General features: G+C 36.9%; 2 protein-coding genes across 2 annotated transcripts; both read left to right on the top strand.

Moving 5' to 3' along the window:
• Positions 1-1,497: 1,497 nt before the first annotated feature.
• Positions 1,498-4,249, top strand: LOC118052992 (syntaxin-52-like). The gene is made up of 6 exons (XM_035064104.2): positions 1,498-1,744; positions 1,985-2,207; positions 3,104-3,312; positions 3,403-3,503; positions 3,626-3,670; positions 3,880-4,249. The coding sequence occupies exons 2-6, from the start codon at positions 1,990-1,992 to the stop codon at positions 4,003-4,005; spliced, it is 699 nt and encodes a 232-aa protein (XP_034919995.1). The 5' UTR covers positions 1,498-1,744; positions 1,985-1,989; the 3' UTR covers positions 4,006-4,249.
• A 1,274-nt stretch (positions 4,250-5,523) lies between these two features.
• Positions 5,524-8,010, top strand: LOC118052993 (syntaxin-52-like). Its single transcript, XM_073409715.1, has 6 exons — positions 5,524-5,736; positions 5,945-6,168; positions 6,857-7,062; positions 7,172-7,272; positions 7,396-7,440; positions 7,652-8,010. The coding sequence occupies exons 2-6, from the start codon at positions 5,951-5,953 to the stop codon at positions 7,775-7,777; spliced, it is 696 nt and encodes a 231-aa protein (XP_073265816.1). The 5' UTR covers positions 5,524-5,736; positions 5,945-5,950; the 3' UTR covers positions 7,778-8,010.
• Positions 8,011-15,007: the final 6,997 nt, after the last annotated feature.

The following is a 15,007-nucleotide window of genomic DNA, read 5'->3' on the forward strand; positions in this document are numbered from 1 at the left end:
GTCATGATCAGCTATATATATATATATATATATGGTTTATCAATGACAGATTGAATTTATATTAGGCAGGATTTGCAGGCATCATATGTATATGAACTGTATCATAGGTTGCAGGTTAATGGCAGTGGGAAGATTTATTCTTATATCAACTGTAGCATAGCACCTTTCTACAGGTTTTCTCATTACGAGTCTCGTCGTCAGGATTTCCACCCTCAGACAAAAAGGATGCTTCTGCTTCATGTAAGGAATCCAACCTAAGACTTCCATCTCCGATACCACTTCTGCTCTCTAAAGGATTTCCACCCTCAATGATATTTTTTTTTATGCACAGACGGCCTTGTCATAAATTCTTAATGCTTTTACGCAATGCATTCTACGATGGATTCCATCGACATGATTTTTTATTTTGATTGAAAGGATCAAAATATTTTTTATTGTATTTAAATAAAAAGATTTAATACCCTTGGATAATAGTTTAAAAATATTTGATATGAAAGGTATTCAAGTTATTTTACTATTTAAAAAAATAAAAATCACTTATATTACTATTTAAAATAAAAATAAAAATCAGTTATTTTGCTGGGAGGGCACAATAACCATTGCATTTTAGCATGGATAATACATTTAAATTGTGTGAACAATGATTGGCATAGTGTTTTCTCCGAGGGTTTTAAGGTTTATGTTAATAAACAAAACATTACACACAAACAAATTTAAGCCACACTTTGAGTAATCACAAAACTTTCTATTTAAGTTGTGTTTGGAAAAGTAGTGTAAATTATATTTTTAAAAATTTTAATTTTTTTTTGTTTAAATTAATTTTGTCTATGTTTTTAAAATGTTTTGATATCAATAATGATTTTTTAAAAATAAAATTTTTTTATTTTAATATATTTTTAAGTAAAAAATATCTTGAACTGCTATTAAAACTATTGGCCTACCATAAATCCAAACAAGCTTTTAAGATTGTATCAAAATCTGAATTCCATTAACTTCAAAGTTTTCTATTGAAAAAAATATATAAACGCAAAACATTACAAATAAAACATAATGTGATTATGAAATTACGAGAGATCTATTTTTATTTGTCATTTCATGCCCATTTTATGTATCCATCGGTTATTAAATTTTACTTATCATATTAACTTGGAATCCAACTCTTAATAAAGTTTTAAATAAAAATAATTTAAAATTAATTCAGTTTGACTCTTGATTAAGTTAAAACTTGATTTTTTTTTTCTAAATAATTATTTTCTTCAAAATAATATTATTTTATTTTTAAAAAATAAAATTAAAACTACATTGTTTTGATTAATTTAAGTCTACAACTATGATAATCACATACATATGATAGTGAGTATTGATAACGATGAAAAATTATCATTCCTAATTTGCAGGGACAGGAAGTGTGGATAAGTTCTGGATTGAAAACAAAACTGAACAAATACAGAGACCAATGATAGGTTAAAAGTTAAACCTGTAATTATCAAACATTATTAACCAGAGAACGAACGGACTAACCAAGGCATTTTCTTAACAGTAGTGCTTAAATCCAGACAAGTTAATCGTCGTCCATGTGTCACGCATGGTTTATTAATTAGGAACCGGACAATAGCTTTCCTTCTCGTCTCGCTGTCTGCTTTTCGTCAACGTCAATTTTCTTTTCCTCAGAAGCCCAGGTTTTCTTCCCTTCATCAATCTATCCATCCATCAATACAAAGCTCATTAAAGCTTACAATTTAAGGTAAAGGTTCTCTTTTCCTCTTTTCCTCTTTTTTATGATTTAGCAATTTGGGGTAACTCTTGTTTGTTGATGGGAATTATGGGATTGTTTCAAGATTCAAACTTGGATTATAATTTTGTGACAATTGTTTTTTTTTTTTGTTTATACCCTTGATGGAGAATAGGGTTTGTACGATTTCTTAGGATTATAGGGAGAAAAGAAGAAGAAAAATTGTAACTTTTTTTGTTGTTGTTACTACAGGGGCAATGGCAACGCCATCGGGGTCATGGATGCAAGAATTCAATGAAGCATCAAAACTTGGTGATGAAATTAATGGCATGATTAATGGGAAGAATTCTTTGCCTCCATCAGGACCAGAAACACAAAGGCATCTTTCTGCAACTAGGAGAAAGATCGCTATTTTGAGAACTAAACTTGATATTTTGCAGTCCCTTTTGACAGCGCTTCCTAGCAAGCAGCCAATGTAAGTGCTTTTCTGTTCTTGTGAATTGTTGTTTAGTTAGTTGTTTCAATAAATTCATTCTTCCCATTAATCATGCCATCTGTGTTAGTAATAAACTTCCTAATGGTTCTATAATATGGTTATGGAATCCTATTTCATGTTTGTGGTTATCCTTTTTGGCGAATGTTATGGCGGGGACAGTTTTTCAAAGTTAATATCATTTTCTGGGAGCTGGAACAGTGTTGAATGAATGGAGTACTTGTCTTCGTGTTGGCTGCCTTGTAACGGCAATTCTTCGATTTTTTTTTACACTTTTGTTTTATAGAGAGTTGAGTTTTGATTATGTGGTTTGAGCGCTCCTTTATAGTTGCCAAGAAATCCCTTTCCATACTATTGTATCGTGTAGTAATCTATACATGAGGAATACAAAGTGTCAACATGTTGATCTTTCATTAGGTGTTACCAAAATCAAATGAATGACAGATTTATACCGAGACAAGCGATTCTTTGTTTCTTTCTTCTTTTTGTGTTATAGAAGTTCGTTTGCTATGTGGTTGTAGTGTTCCTCCAGAGTTACATTAAAAACCCTTTTCATGGGACGATCAAATTCTGAAGATAAGATGCTTGGTAATGCATGGTATTCTGCACATAAACAGGGGAATTCTTTCATATGTTGAGCTTTCAACAGATTTTTACCAAAATCAAATGAAGAAGAATTCATTGGTAGATTGAAGGGATAGGTAGATACGTATGATATGCCAAACTATGTGTTAGCTGTAGTTTCCCATCCTGACCTTGTTGAAAACCATACTTTAGGGAAACCATACTTAATCTATTGTGATATGCTAAACCATACCTTAGCCATAGTTTTCACCTGACCTTTGTTGACAGCCTTTGATTGATACTGTCATGAACAGAACAGGGAAAGAGATGAATCGGCTTCAAGACATGCTGAAAAATTTGAGCACTAAAGTTAACCAGATGGCTACTGCTCTCAATATGTCCAGTGCTGCTAACAGAGAGAACTTGCTTGGGCTTGATAAGAAGACAGATGATGATGTAGTGAATAGAGCATCTGGCTTGGACAACCATGGTCTTGTCGGCTTTCAACAGCAAATTATGAAAGGCATGTTAATACAACTTAGATGCTTTTGCTTTCACTGATTTCATAGTGATGTAACGCAGATTTTTAACTTGGTTTGCATAAAAAACACAGAACAAGATGAGGGCCTTGAAAAATTGGAGGAGACGGTGACGAGTGCTAAACACATCGCGCTGGCTGTCAACGAGGAACTCACCCTACACACTAAGCTTCTGGTGGGTGTTGTTGATTTATTCCCCATTTTCCTTTTTTACAATCTCCTTGCATTTTGACCCTCCTTTAACATTCTGGAGCTGTTTGCGACCTTAACAAAATATTGCCTTCCCTTTTAATGCAGGATGGCTTAGACGAGCATGTGGACGTAACAAATTCCCGTCTACAGGTTTATTTTCCGGTTTTTACCTTAGCTGTTCTTAATGACTGGTATTAATATGGAACTCACATGGGGTGAAACTGTGGATTTATTAGGGTTTTAAATTGTGTGAAAGTGTTTTTTCTTTCTGATCTCTTCATAATTTACTCAGATTTGTGTGTTTCAACCTCTAAGGTACCTGAATTATACTTAATGCTTATGCTGTAATTGTGCAACAGACTGTTCAAAGGAAACTGGCTCTTCTGAACAAACGCACTAAAGGCGGATGCTCTTGCTTGGTCTTACCGGTCATCGCCATTGTCATTCTAATTGTGGTAATCCGGGGGCTGTTTAAATATTTGTAACTTAGAGGATATCACCTTCTAAATTATGATGTATATTTTTTCCCTGCCTGTGGCCCTTCATGGAAGTGCCCGGCTACACTTTCACGGCAGGGGGACAATGTTTGTTGGTCTTGTGGTTATGTGTATAATTGTAATAAACTCATCGTAGAAATGCATCGATGATCAATATCAGCATGATTAACATGCATTTCAGAGTTTGTGTGCACCAGTCATGCATCAAATACAATCACTATCTTGATTTCCATCTTTGCTGTGTACTCTCCTTTTGCTAATCATGGTTTGTCAGTTCTTGTTCGGGTTCGACTCGGTTAAGGGTCCAAGCGGCCAGGTCATCGGGCAATCCTAAAATGACATGGTTTCCGTTTTTATTTTTCAACAAAACAATGTTGTTTTAAACAAAAATTAAAAAAAAACCTGAAATGATGTTAATTTAGATAAAAAATCAAAAGAAATTCTTGGAGTTCACCGTTTTAGATCTTATTTAGATTTGATTGGATAAATTAGGTTGCGAGTTCATCCGTTATCTATGATCGAAACTGATTTGAAAGGAAACTCACAGTCATGGAGCTGATTTGAGATCAACTGAGACGATAAGGTACTCAAGCACTGTTAGGCTCCATGTTTGAAAGTGTCCAGATGCTAAAAGTTAGGGTTTAGGACCAAACCGGTCCCGCAATGAAACCCCAGAACCTTCCCATGTTAGACTCTTTCTTTTTAACATTTGTACAAGCCTTTTCCCTACCTGCATTATCTTAATAGTAATGTATTAATTAATTCTTAAAAAAATATGTCTGAAATGCTAAAATAATTCCTTATTTTTAATCCTATTTTCCCAACATTTCCAGAACCTGCAGATAATTGTATCTCAATTGATCCAAAAGCTCATACCTCACTCAAAATAATCGGCTACTTAAAAATATTTATTGACATGAAATTTATTTTCATTGTCTTTATTTTTTTTAAAAAAATTCAATTAGTAAGATTAATATATAATTTATTATTATTATTATGAATACAATAAAATATATGCTCTTAAGATCATTTAAAAATATAATATAATTTTAATTAATATGCAAATTGATCTAATGTATTTATTTATAATAATAAATATAATATTATGTTGTTATTTAATATTATTATAAATGTGTAAATGATACATTTTAAATTTCATTAAGAGAACAGTAAAAATCATATAATTAATTAAATATCTTTCTACCAAATTCGATTTGAATATGGATTTAAAAAGGGATTTTGTCACTTAATTATTAATTAACGTTTTTATTAAAACAATAATGTTTTGTTATTTTTTTTTCTTTAACCGGTGATTTGATCAGGTAAAGACCGGGTTAAATTTAGTTAATCAAACCACTAAGAACCCAAATTAATGAACAAGTTTAGCTGGGTCAATGCCTTACTAAAGTAAACTAAAAATTTAATTTCGGGTCAACCTGTAGACCAGACCGACCGACCACATTTATAATATCAGTGAGATGTACGATCCCACCATAGCATTAATGCATGTAACAGCTCAAACAATTCTCATTATTTACATAATTGCCACTCTTCTTAGATTAGAAACCCCTTCGATCAATTTGTAGGTGTACAGCTACGCCCAGGCGAGCCAGCAGAAGAATTCTTCTCTTGATTTTCTCTACGCAAACAGAGCTTATGCACTAGATACATTTCTCAATTCTCAACAAATCATCAGTCCCTTCTCGTTTTCTTGCTAAGGTAAGTCGTAATCAAATAGCCATTCAATGTTTTTTTTGGTAGATTTTTTTAATTGCTTTATTGATTTAAAAATTAGCTACCAATTGAATTGAATTCTGATTGAAAGAAGAATTGGGAATCTTATTTAATGACTAATGGGAACTGTGAAAGTCTAGATCTTTCGTGAAAATTGCATCAGTTTTGATCAAATTGGAAGTTGTAACTGTAGGGGGAAATGGCGTCACCATCAGAATCATGGATGCAAGAATTCAATGAAGCATCTAAACTTGGTGATGAAATCAGTGCTATGATTTCTGGGAAGAACTCTTTGCCTCAATCAGGACCAGAAACACAACGGCAATTCTCTGCGGCTCGGAGAAAGGCCACTATTTTGAGGACCAAACTTGATATCTTGCAGTCCCTTTTGTCAGCACTTCCTAGCAAACAGCCATTGTAAGTGTTTCTGGTATATGTAAAGGGTTCTTTGGTACGGTAATGGAATCTTGTTTTTTATTCGTGGGTGGCTGATTTTTTGGTGAGTGTTGAGGTGTGTGCTGTTTTTGGAAATTAATGTTCATCTTAAGGAGCCAGGAAAGTTCTAAATGAGCGAAGCACTTGTGTTAGCTTGGATGAAAATTTAACAGCAATTGATTTTTCCTTACTTCTAAAGTTTGGCGAGTGTTAGGGTGTGGGCTGTTTTTCAAATTTACTGTTTAAGGAGCTAGGACAGTGCTAAATAAGTGGAGTATTTGTGTTACTTCAGATGATAATTTGACAGAAAGTGTATGCTCGTTTTTTCCATTTTGTTTTATAGAAAGCTTTGGTTGTTATTTATGTGGTTGTGGTGTTCAATGCTCATCCTCATTTGTGTAGAAAACCCTTTTCATAGGAGGATAAAAAATCGAAGTACATACTAAGTAACGTGTAGCATTCTACAGTTGAGAGTGATTTTTTGTTTTTGTTTTTTATCTTTCAACAGATATTTTACAAAAACAAGATGAATGAGTCATTTGTAGACAGGTATATTGGGTGAGGAGGGAGGGGTAGAGTAGCTTTGTCTGTAAGATATGCTAAGCAATAAATTTGCTGGTGCTTCCTTGCTGACCTTGATGGAAATCTCTGATTACTATTTCATGATCAGATCAGGGAAAGAGATGAATCGGCGTCAAGAAATGCTGAAAAATTTGAGTACAAAAGTTAACCAGATGGCTGGTGCTCTCAATATGTTCAGTGCTGCTAACAGAGAGAACTTGCTTGGGCCTGATAGCAAGACAGATGATGTTATTAATAGAGCATCTAGCTTCGACAACCAGGGTCTTGTTGGTTTTCAAAGGCAAATCATGAGAGGCATGTTATCAAAACTTTTGCTTTTTTTTTTTTTGGCTTCCTGTGTTTTTCTAATTATGCAATGAGATTATAAATGCAGATTCATAACTTGTTTTGCATAAAAAAACAGAACAAGATGAAGGCCTAGAAAAATTAGAGGAGACGGTGGTAAGTACAAAACACATTGCGTTGGCTGTCAATGAGGAACTTACCTTACACACTAGGCTTCTGGTGGGTGGTGTTGATTTATTCCCCATTTATCGTATTTATAATCTCCTGGCATTTTCACCATCCTATAACATGTTGGACTTGATTGCAACTCTAACTCAATATTCCCATCTCTTCTTTATGTAGGATGACTTGGACGAGCATGTGGATGTAACAAATTCCCGTTTACAGGTTTGTTTTCTAGTTTCGATTCACGGTTTGCAATTGATTGGTATGGATTCTTATTTCAATAGAAATAAAACTATGGATTGATTTAGGGCTTTTAGTATTTGAAGGAGATGAACTTTCACCTTCTTTTGATAATTTTATGCTTAAATTTATGGTTGCATGAATGGTAACTATCACATTCACCTGATGCTTATGTTTGTTATATTTGGAACAGAGGGTTCAAAAGAATCTGGCTATCCTGAACAAACGCACCAAAGGTGGCTGTGCTTGCTGGGTCTTTCTGGCCATTGCAATTGTGATTCTAATTGTTGTCGTGTGGCTTTTGATTAAATATTTGTAATGTTAAGGATATTAAGCTCAACGTTCTGATTTTGTTTTGGCATTGTGTGCAATTGCTTGGCAGAAACAGACAATGTTTGTTGTTGGTCTTGTGGTTATGATTTAAGTGTGTGCTTAACTCGTGTATAGAGAGGTATCGGTGACTGTCAACTGGGATGATAAATGGATCGTAATGATGTGTTTTTTGAGCATTTTTAACAGATTTGACGGTTGGATTAAGGGTTTCTCAGATTATTTTGGTTTTCGACTAATATGATAGCCAAGTCGTGGGCCATTTATCAAGGCATCTTGCTGGCTCAAAAGTTGGGCTGTTTTCGTCTGGAGTTGGAATCAGATTCCATGGAAGCAATTAGGCACATTTGGAAACTCCTAGCTCTTATTACCCTCATTTGTCAATCATTCTCGACATTCAAGCTCTTCAGTAAATGGATGGTCCATAGAAGCTCATGCATGTTCTCCGGGAAGGTAATCATCATGCCAACTATGTATATGCTCATCTGGGTTATGGTTTTGATACTGCAATGCAGGAATAGGAATCGCCCCCTCCCCTCCTGGTCGCGCATGGTTTTTGCTAGCTGATAAGATGGGAAGTGGTCTTCTCTGTAGGTGGTCTTTCTTTTTCACTCTATTGTACCCAAAAAAAAAATAAAAAATGCATCAGAAGTTATTCCATCAAACAGAATCAAGTTCTTGAGGTGTTGTACTTGTGAATTGCCAATCAAAAGCTGTAATGCTAATGTTCTGTTCCAGCACAGTAGAGGAAAATGCTGTGGCCTCTGCTTGGACTCCCAATTGATTTGAGTACAAATTTCAAGATCTTTCACAATCCTAGCCCCTGGGTCATGGTCTAAACCCTTTTCCTTTCGATAGCAAAATCCAAGTTATCTTGCAAATTTCAAATTTTGGTTCTTGTAAAGGTCTCTAACATGAGCTAAGCTTGTCTGTTTTGTCATGAACCGCAGGCTTAAACAATTAACAAGGGATTTAAGATTAAAACTTGAGATATAGGAGATATTTTTAGATTCAAATCTTGAAAGGGATAGAGTGGAATTCAAGGATGGAGGAAGGCTCTCCTCATTATGCAGTCTGTCCAAGTCCACCATGAAAATAAGAATAAAAATGCAAGCTACTGTAAAATGCTTCAGATCTTGGCAAGAAATGAAATAGTAAAACAAAGAAAAATGCTTTTGTCAAACGGAAGGTATTCATTTTATTATTATTGAATAAAAATAATCTCATAGGTATCATTTGATCACCTTCATTAAGGCTAACATTTACCATGCCAAGTTTTTGAAGTATTTCACGTACAATTTCATCTACAATCCTCAACATCTCTTCCTTGAAAGTCATTTCTCTCACGTTAAACAACTTCCTTGACATATTATCATACTGCCTCCGGACTGACTCAAGCTTGTGTCACTGATTTGTTAGGTTAATTCTAGTTAATTTTTAAAAATATTGTTTAATTTTATTAATAAAATGATATTGTATTGGATAGAAAACAAAAAATATCATTGAAATTGATTTGATCATTTTTATCCATGTTTTGCTAAGTCAACGAGGTTTGATTAGATCAACCTTCAAACCATTTCAAAATAAAACCTAGCCTAACCCAGTTTTATAGTTAGCGAACTACCAAGTTGACTTGTCAAACTAAACTGGGATCGTTTGGCACATCGATTGCACCACTGTTTTGCTAATTCTTGAATTTTTTTTTCTTTAAATTATTTTTTGGGGTGTTTTTGAATCATTTTTCCATGCTAATATTAAAAAATAAAATAATATTTTAAGATATTTCCAAACAAAAAATATTTTAAAAAATAATTTTTAATACTATTCTAAACATCCTCTAAACCAAGCTTAATAACTATACTATTTTGGAAGTCTTTCAAAAAATACAAGCCCATTTATTATAAAGAAATTAAAAAAAAAAGAATTATAATTATAATTTTATTGTTTCTATGATGTCCTGTTGAATGCCTTTGGATCTTAGCTAAACAATCATTTGATTAATTAAAAAAGGAGTATAAACGATGTGAACTTTTAGATCTTTCTAAAGCAACTTTAATTAAAAAGGAGTATAAACAATCATTTGATTAATTCAAAAGGCATGGGTTGGTATTCAATTCAAGCTATGATATTAAAAAAAACAAACCGGACCAGGCCAGGCTCCAGACAGGTCACTGGTGATCCGTCAAGCTAGGCTCTGGGGTGGCGGGGATCTGGCTGGCTGGACCGGGTTTTATAATACTGTATAGAACAACATCCAAATTTACTGATATAAATTAAAATAATAATTCCTGTAAACCAAAAAAAGAAGAAAAAGAACAGTCCTTCACCCGCTAATCATCATCCATCTGCTCTATATCAGGTCATATTCCATCAGCTATATTCAACATCTCTTCTTTACAACTACTTTATCTTGACGCCAACAAACTATCCGGTGGTCTCCCAACGGACATATGCAACCACCTCCCTTTACTTGAAGAGCTGGTGCTTCAAGGAAACCAGCTCAGTGGTCAGATTCCGCCATGTTTATGCAAATGTCGACAGCTTCGTTCATTATCAATGCTCGGCAATAATTTTGACGGAAACTTAACAAGAGATATTGGAAACCTGTCAATGTTTACAGAGATGCTTTTTGGTAGGCAACATGTTAGAGGGATCGCTGCCACCCTCAAATGGTAATTTATCCAGGTTAGAAGTGCTTGACTGGTCATCCAACAGACTGACCGGTCATATTGTGCAAGAATTTGGAAACTTGAGAGCGCTGCGAGTCCTCATTTTGCATTCCAATTCGTTTACCAATGATCCTTCCAGTCAGCTACTTAACTTCATCACTTCTTTGACAAACTGTAGGGAGATACAAACATTGAACACGGGGAAGAACCCTTTGAATGGCATGCTTCCAAATTCGGTAGGGAATCTCTTCAGCTCTCTACATATTTTTATGTAAACGACTGCAAACTCAACGGCAACATCCCAAGTGAGACTGGCAACTTGAGTAACCTAATTGGCTTAGCCTTGACAAAACATAATTTTGCTGGATCTATTCCATCAACAATGGAAGGGTTAAGGAACATTCAACTGTTGGATCTTTCTAGGAACAAGCTTAATGGTTCTATTCTGCCTTTTCTATGTCTTGCAAGGAGCTTGGCTAGCAGCAGACGAAAATCAGTTGAGGGGATCGATACCTAACTGCATAGGGAATCTTACTTCATTAAGACTCCTATATCTAGATTACAATGCATTGAGTGTTAGCATTATGGAGACAAACAAACCCCACCATGTGCAAGTGGAATTATAGTCTCCCACTTAGCACATGGTGGAGGACACCCCCCACTCCCACCTTGTATAATTATGTGTGTTCTGTGTAGTGTAGTGAGTGAACTGAAGCTGCGAGAGAAACACAGAGAGAGTTGTGTGAAACACAGAGAGAAGAGAGAGCTTGAGTGTAGAGTTGAGTTGAGAACATTCTCCTCCTCTTGTTGTTGTATTATTTCTTTGTAAGCTTGATTAATACAACTAGTAGCTCCGTGGAGTAGGCAAGTTGCCGAACCACGTAAATTGTGCGTGTTTGAGTTCTGGATATAACCCAACAACTGGTATCAGAGCTTGTTCTTGACAAAGAGGGTGTTTGATCCAAACTCAAAAATCAATGTTCTCAAAACGTGTTTTTGCCCATACCACCGTGTAGAGGACAACCGGACTAATCCACTGGTGAAACTCCGGCGAAGAACCGACGTCGTGCATTCCCACACGCGCCCACACGCACCACCGCACAGACTGTCCACGCGCATCAACGCGCCTCACGCGCGACACGCTCCTTCTTCACCCGTTTCTCTGCAAAACGGGTCGGGTCTGACCCGCCACGTCAGCAAAGTCAGCCGGTCAGCGTCCACGTCACCTGCCACGTCACCTGCCACGTCATCCATCTGGGTTTTGATCCGGTGCATCTCAGACGCCAATCGTCTGACACGTGGATACATCATCACCGTTTAGAGTTTTGATCCAGTGCTCCTCATGCCCTAATCTGTTGACACGTGGCTTAATCAGGACCGCTACTGAGTTCTGATCCAGTGCTCCTCAGACCCTATCTGCGGACACGTGGCTTAATCTGCACCGTTACTGAGTTTTGATCCGGTGCGACGCAGGCTGTAATCTGCTGACACGTGTCTTCATCAGAACTGCTGCTGAGTTTTTATCTGGTGTGACGCAGGCGGTACTCTGGCTGACACGCGGCTGCATCTGAACCGTCTGTTAATCCAAAACTTTGATTGCTGAAATCTGAGCCATCCGAAGTCCGATTGGGGTGATCTCAGTGTCATTTCCAAGGTTTTTGGCCGTTCCGGACACATCGGTAAGGTCAGATTTAGAAAATTCGAATCGGAGAATTCGTAAAAATGGCAGATGAAATAAAGGCTGCTGGAATTGAAAAATTTGACGGAACAGATTTTGGATACTGGAAAATGCAAATTGAGGATTATTTATATGGGAAGAAACTTCATCTTCCCTTATTGGGAAGCAAACCAGAAAAGATGGAAGCAGAAGAATGGCAACTTCTTGATAGACAAGTTCTGGGCATTATCCGGCTATCGTTATCAAGAAGAGTTGCTCACAATGTTACGAAAGAAAAATCCACTGCAAAATTGATGGAAGCCTTGTCTGGGATGTATGAGAAGCCATCAGCAAATAATAAAGTGCACCTGATGAAAAAGTTGTTCAACTTGAAGATGGTTGAAAACACTTCTGTGACACAACACCTCAACAACTTTAATACCATCACAAATCAATTGTCATCTGTTGAAATTGAGTTTGATGATGAGATTCGTGCACTCATCTTGCTAGCTTCACTTCCAAGCAGTTGGGAAGGCATGAGGACAGCCGTGAGCAATTCAGCTGGAAAATCCAAACTGAAGTATGATGACATTCGAGACTTGATTTTAGCTGAAGAAGTGCGAAGGAAAGACTCGGGTGAAAGTTCAAGCTCAGGATCAGCTCTCAACATCAACACTCGAGGGAGGAGACACGATAGAGGCTCATCCAGAGGCAGATCAAAATCCAGATACAGAAGTAAGAGCAAGTTTGGATCCAGAAAGCAGGTTGAATGTTGGAATTGTGGCAAACCTGGTCATTTCAGTAGGAATTGCACAAAACCGAAGAAACCTGAAGCTGACTCTGCAAACGCTACCACAGATGAGGTGCAAGATGCTTTAATTCTTGCTGTGCAAAGTCAAATTGATGAGTGGATTCTTGATTCTGGTGCTTCATTCCACTGTACGCCACACAATGAAATGCTGCAAAATTATGTTGGAGGAGATCATGGTGTAGTCTACCTGGCCGATGGAACACCACTGAAGATTGTGGGTATAGGAGATGTGCAAATCAAGACTATGAATGGATCTATATGGACCTTGCAGAATGTAAGGCATGTTCCTGAATTGAAGAAAAAGTTGATCTCTGTCGGACAACTTGATGATAGTGGTCATTCAATACTTTTTGCTGGAGGAATGTGGAAAGTATCAAAGGGAGCAATGGTTTTAGCTCGTGGAAAGAAAACCGGCACCCTGTATATGACCACAAGATTTGCAGACATCATTGCCTCAACTGAAGCAGAAAATCAAGCACATCTATGACATTGTAGACTTGGCCATATGAGTCAAAAGGGGATGAAGATACTTCAGTCGAAGGGAAAGCTGCCAGAGTTAAAAAATGTCGATCTAGACATTTGTGAAAGCTGTGTTCTTGGAAAACAGAAGAAGGTCAGTTTCTTGAAGGTTGGCAGGACCTTAAGACCAAGCAAGCTAGAACTGGTACACACAGATTTATGGGGACCGTCTCCAGTAGCATCTCTTGGAGGTTCTCGATATTATGTGACTTTTATTGATGATTTCAGCAGGAAGGTATGGGTTTACTTTCTGAAAAATAAATCTGATGTGTTTGAAACATTCAAGAAATGGAAGGCTATGGTTGAGACTGAATCAGGTCTAAAGTTGAAATGCTTGAGATCTGATAATGGAGGAGAATACATTGATGGAGGTTTCAAGGAGTATTGTGCTGTCAATGGTATCAGAATGGAGAAGACCGTTCCAGGCACACCGCAACAGAATGGCGTTGCTGAACGGATGAACAGGACCATCAATGAACGAGCTAGAAGCATGAGGTTGCATTCTGGGTTACCTCAAACATTCTGGGCTGATGCAGTTCATACCGCAGTTTACTTGATCAACCGTGGACCATCAGTTCCTTTGGAATTCAGACTGCCCGAGGAAGTATGGAGAGGAAAAGAGGTACAACTCTCTCATTTGAAGGTCTTTGGGTGTGTTTCCTATGTTCACATAGATTCTGATGCTCGCAACAAGTTAGATGCCAAATCCAAGAAATGTTTCTTCATTGGCTATGGAGATGAAGAATTTGGATTTCGGTTCTGGGATGATCAGAACAGAAAGATTATTAGAAGCAGGAATGTGATCTTCAATGAGAAAGTTATGTACAAAGACAGATCAAGTGGAGAAACAGAGATGGCTGATTCAGATACAAGTCCACCAAGATCTGAATTCATAAGATTAGAAGGACTTCCCGATGTTACTAAGGAGAACAACAATCAAGAGTCTTTACAAGAAGATTCAAGCACATCTGTGCCCACTTCCACACAAGAAGATGCTGAGCAACTTGAACCAGCTGTTCGCAGGTCTTCAAGGACGATAAAGCCCCCGCAACGGTTCACACTTTTACTGAATTATATTTTGCTGACAGATGGTGGTGAACCGTTATCTTATGAAGAATCCTTAGAAGATGGAAACTCAAGCAAGTGGGAGTTAGCCATGAAGGAGGAGATGAGTTCGTTGCTGAAGAACAAGACTTGGGAGCTAACAACATTACCTGAAGGAAAGAAGGCCTTGCAAAATAAGTGGGTCTACAGAGTGAAGACTGAGCATGACGGAAGCAAACGGTTCAAGGCAAGACTTGTTGTCAAAGGGTTTCAACAGAAGAAAGGCATTGATTACTCTGAGATTTTTTCTCCAGTTGTGAAGCTCACAACAATCAGAGTTGTTCTGGGGATAGTAGCTGCAGAAAATTTACATCTGGAACAGTTAGATGTAAAAACAGCATTCCTTCATGGTGACTTGGAGGAAGATATTTACATGCAACAGCCAGAGGGGTTTGCAATGCAAGGAAAGGAGAATCAAGTCTGCAAGCTACAGAAAAGCCTATACGGTTTGAAGCAAGC

The sequence above is a fragment of the Populus alba genome, chromosome 6 (assembly GCF_005239225.2).
Source record: "Populus alba chromosome 6, ASM523922v2, whole genome shotgun sequence".
Taxonomy (NCBI): Eukaryota; Viridiplantae; Streptophyta; class Magnoliopsida; order Malpighiales; family Salicaceae; genus Populus; species Populus alba.

What these genes read in the sequence shown, in the direction of transcription:
- LOC118052992 (XM_035064104.2), top strand. Translation starts at nt 1,990, where the DNA reads ATGGCAACGCCATCGGGGTCATGGATGCAAGAATTCAATGAAGCATCA. An exon ending in CTTCCTAGCAAGCAGCCAAT is followed by an intron (nt 2,208 to 3,103) that starts GTAAGTGCTTTT and finishes TGTCATGAACAG; the next exon opens with AACAGGGAAAGAGATGAATC. An exon ending in TAACAAATTCCCGTCTACAG is followed by an intron (nt 3,671 to 3,879) that starts GTTTATTTTCCG and finishes ATTGTGCAACAG; the next exon opens with ACTGTTCAAAGGAAACTGGC.
- LOC118052993 (XM_073409715.1), top strand. Translation starts at nt 5,951, where the DNA reads ATGGCGTCACCATCAGAATCATGGATGCAAGAATTCAATGAAGCATCT. An exon ending in CTTCCTAGCAAACAGCCATT is followed by an intron (nt 6,169 to 6,856) that starts GTAAGTGTTTCT and finishes TTTCATGATCAG; the next exon opens with ATCAGGGAAAGAGATGAATC. An exon ending in TCAAAGGCAAATCATGAGAG is followed by an intron (nt 7,063 to 7,171) that starts GCATGTTATCAA and finishes ATAAAAAAACAG; the next exon opens with AACAAGATGAAGGCCTAGAA.